General features: G+C 41.0%; 1 protein-coding gene across 1 annotated transcript; it reads right to left on the bottom strand.

Annotated features, from left to right (window-relative positions):
- Nucleotides 1-931: 931 nt before the first annotated feature.
- LOC118011020 (olfactory receptor 49-like) lies at nt 932-1885 on the bottom strand. Its single transcript, XM_035005601.1, has one exon. The coding sequence runs from the start codon at nt 1874-1876 to the stop codon at nt 932-934; it is 945 nt and encodes a 314-aa protein (XP_034861492.1). The 5' UTR covers nt 1877-1885.
- Between the last annotated feature and the right edge of the window lie 429 nt (nt 1886-2314).

Here is a 2314-nt window from a genome sequence, read left to right as displayed (position 1 = left end):
ATCAATCAGAAGATAACCTTATAGTTGACAACACAATTCAATGAGTAAAAATGTTTAATTCGTTTATTTTCATTAGTAATATGAAGTAGATAAATAAATGACTTGAATTTTGGAAGAAATTACAAAAGTATGAAGCAAGAAGTAAGAAGCAATAAGTGCTCCCTTCCACTGATATACACATGTATCTGTGGTAACAGCTTTAGGATAGGAATCAACCATAAACATGTATAATGCATCTGAGGGGCTGGAGCTAAAATAAATAATTTAGGAAATAGGAGCTGGTCAGCCATGGGATGGTGTGGTCATTCCCTCTCTTTAGAGAATGATCTAAGCCTGAGAACAGTTCTGTTTCCCTCCAGCATGGGATTGACACATGCATATGTAGCTAAGCTGAGGGCCAAGAATAGCACATCTGATGCAAACCATATATATTCCAAGGTGAAGGGTACTATGAACATTATTTCCTTGGGCTAGGCATGGAGGGAATATGGACTGAAGTATTGGTAGTATTCCTATAATTTCCTTCATAACCAGAAAGTAATAAACAACCTTCTATTGTTTTAATTATCTAAATGGCTTTTGGTTAATCATCAGTCCATTGTGCCATGATTATGCCTAGAAAGAAGTGAAATAAAAAGTGTATAAATTTAGGAAATTTCAAGCATATCTTTATATCAGAGGGAAGAAAAAATTCAGTAAAGGATATTGCAATTAATTGTCATCAAAATGTGGAATATTTAGGGAGAAGATAGTATGCACATCAAGGTAAAATGTAGCCTTGAGAAAACAGACTTCCATTTTCCTAAGGATGTGCAAGGTCAAGTGAGATCTGCCAGAGACCCTGTACTACAACTCTGTGGACTGCTACATTGGCCAGAATGAAGACTCAGGGTTCTCTAAGGTCTTCTAGTCCAAGGCCATGTGATTTTTTTTAATCTTGATATTTCATTCTGCACATTGTCTCCCTCAGAGCCTGGTGGACCTGCTTGTTCCGCAGAGTGTAGATGACAGGGTTGAGCAGTGGGGTCACCACCGTGTTCACAAGGGCAGCCTCCCTGTTGGAGTCCAGCCTGTTCCTTTGCTTTGGTTTCACATATATAAACACACAGCTGCCATATATCAGAGAGAGGACTATGAGGTGAGAAGAGCAGGTGGAGAAAGCTTTCTGTTGCTCCTTGGCTGATGGGAGTCGCTTGATTGTGATTACTATGTTGCCGTAGGCAATGATGGTTATGATAAGGGATGTCAAAAGGATAAACAAGGCAAGGACGAAGGCCAACATTTCAACAGACCTGGTGTCAGAACAGGAGAGATGAATCAGGGGACTGATGTCACAGAAGAAGTGGGGGATGACATGGGGGCCACAGAAGGGTAACTGGGAAACCTTTACTACCAGACCAGTGATGAGAGGGAAGGCCAAAGCAAAGCAGGCAGTGACCAGGAGGAAGCAAGTCTTCAGGTCCATGATGGTCGGGTAATGCAGAGGGTTGCAAATGGCCACATACCGATCCAGAGACATCACTGCTATGAGGAGGAAACCTGCTGCTCCCAGAAATACAAAGACAAAGGCTTGTATGAAACAGGCAGGAAAGGAAATAGTTTGCTTGCCTAAAAGAAGGATGACCAGCAACTTAGGAATAACAGCACTTGTAAAGCAACACTCAAAGAAGGAGAAAGTGCTGAGGAAAAAGTACATAGGTGTGTGGAGCCGGGAGTCAGCACAAGTGATGGTGACTATGACGGCATTGCCTGCAATGGATGCCAGGTAAGCCAGCAGGTGCACCAGGAAGAGGACCTTTCCCAGGTGCTGGATGGCAGGAAACCCCTCCAAGATGAATTCTTGGACAGTTGTAACGTTCCCCATTTCCATGGGCATGTCTTTCCACAGCAGTGTCCCTGGGGTACTTAACCTACAATGAAGACATCAGGAAACACAAAGGTTTTAGAGGAACATGATTAAGTTATTTGACTATCAGAGAAGGTGGAGAGGCAGATAGTAAAGTGGTTTAGTCAGTTGGTTGTTGAATCAGAAGGCCCAGAGTTCAATACACATCAATACTGATTTCTAACTTCTGAGAGATCAGTAATATTTGGTAAGGTAGTTAACTTCTGTGAACTTCACTTTCACCCTCTGTAAAATGAAGATGATAGGATCTACCTGTTCATGTTCTTATGAGACTTAATTAAGATAAATTATGTAACTCACTTGGCATATGATGCCAATGTTTCTTATGTGTTCCTCAAATTCTAAGTGTAATATGATCATTAGTGTTATGCTTAAATAGTTTAATTATGCAGAGTTATTGACATTTTT

This window comes from Mirounga leonina, unplaced genomic scaffold (genome assembly GCF_011800145.1).
Source record: "Mirounga leonina isolate KUSES-001 unplaced genomic scaffold, KU_Mleo_1.0 Mir_133250, whole genome shotgun sequence".
NCBI classification, from domain to species: Eukaryota; Metazoa; Chordata; class Mammalia; order Carnivora; family Phocidae; genus Mirounga; species Mirounga leonina.
This window is presented reverse-complemented; position numbering and strand designations above follow the sequence as displayed.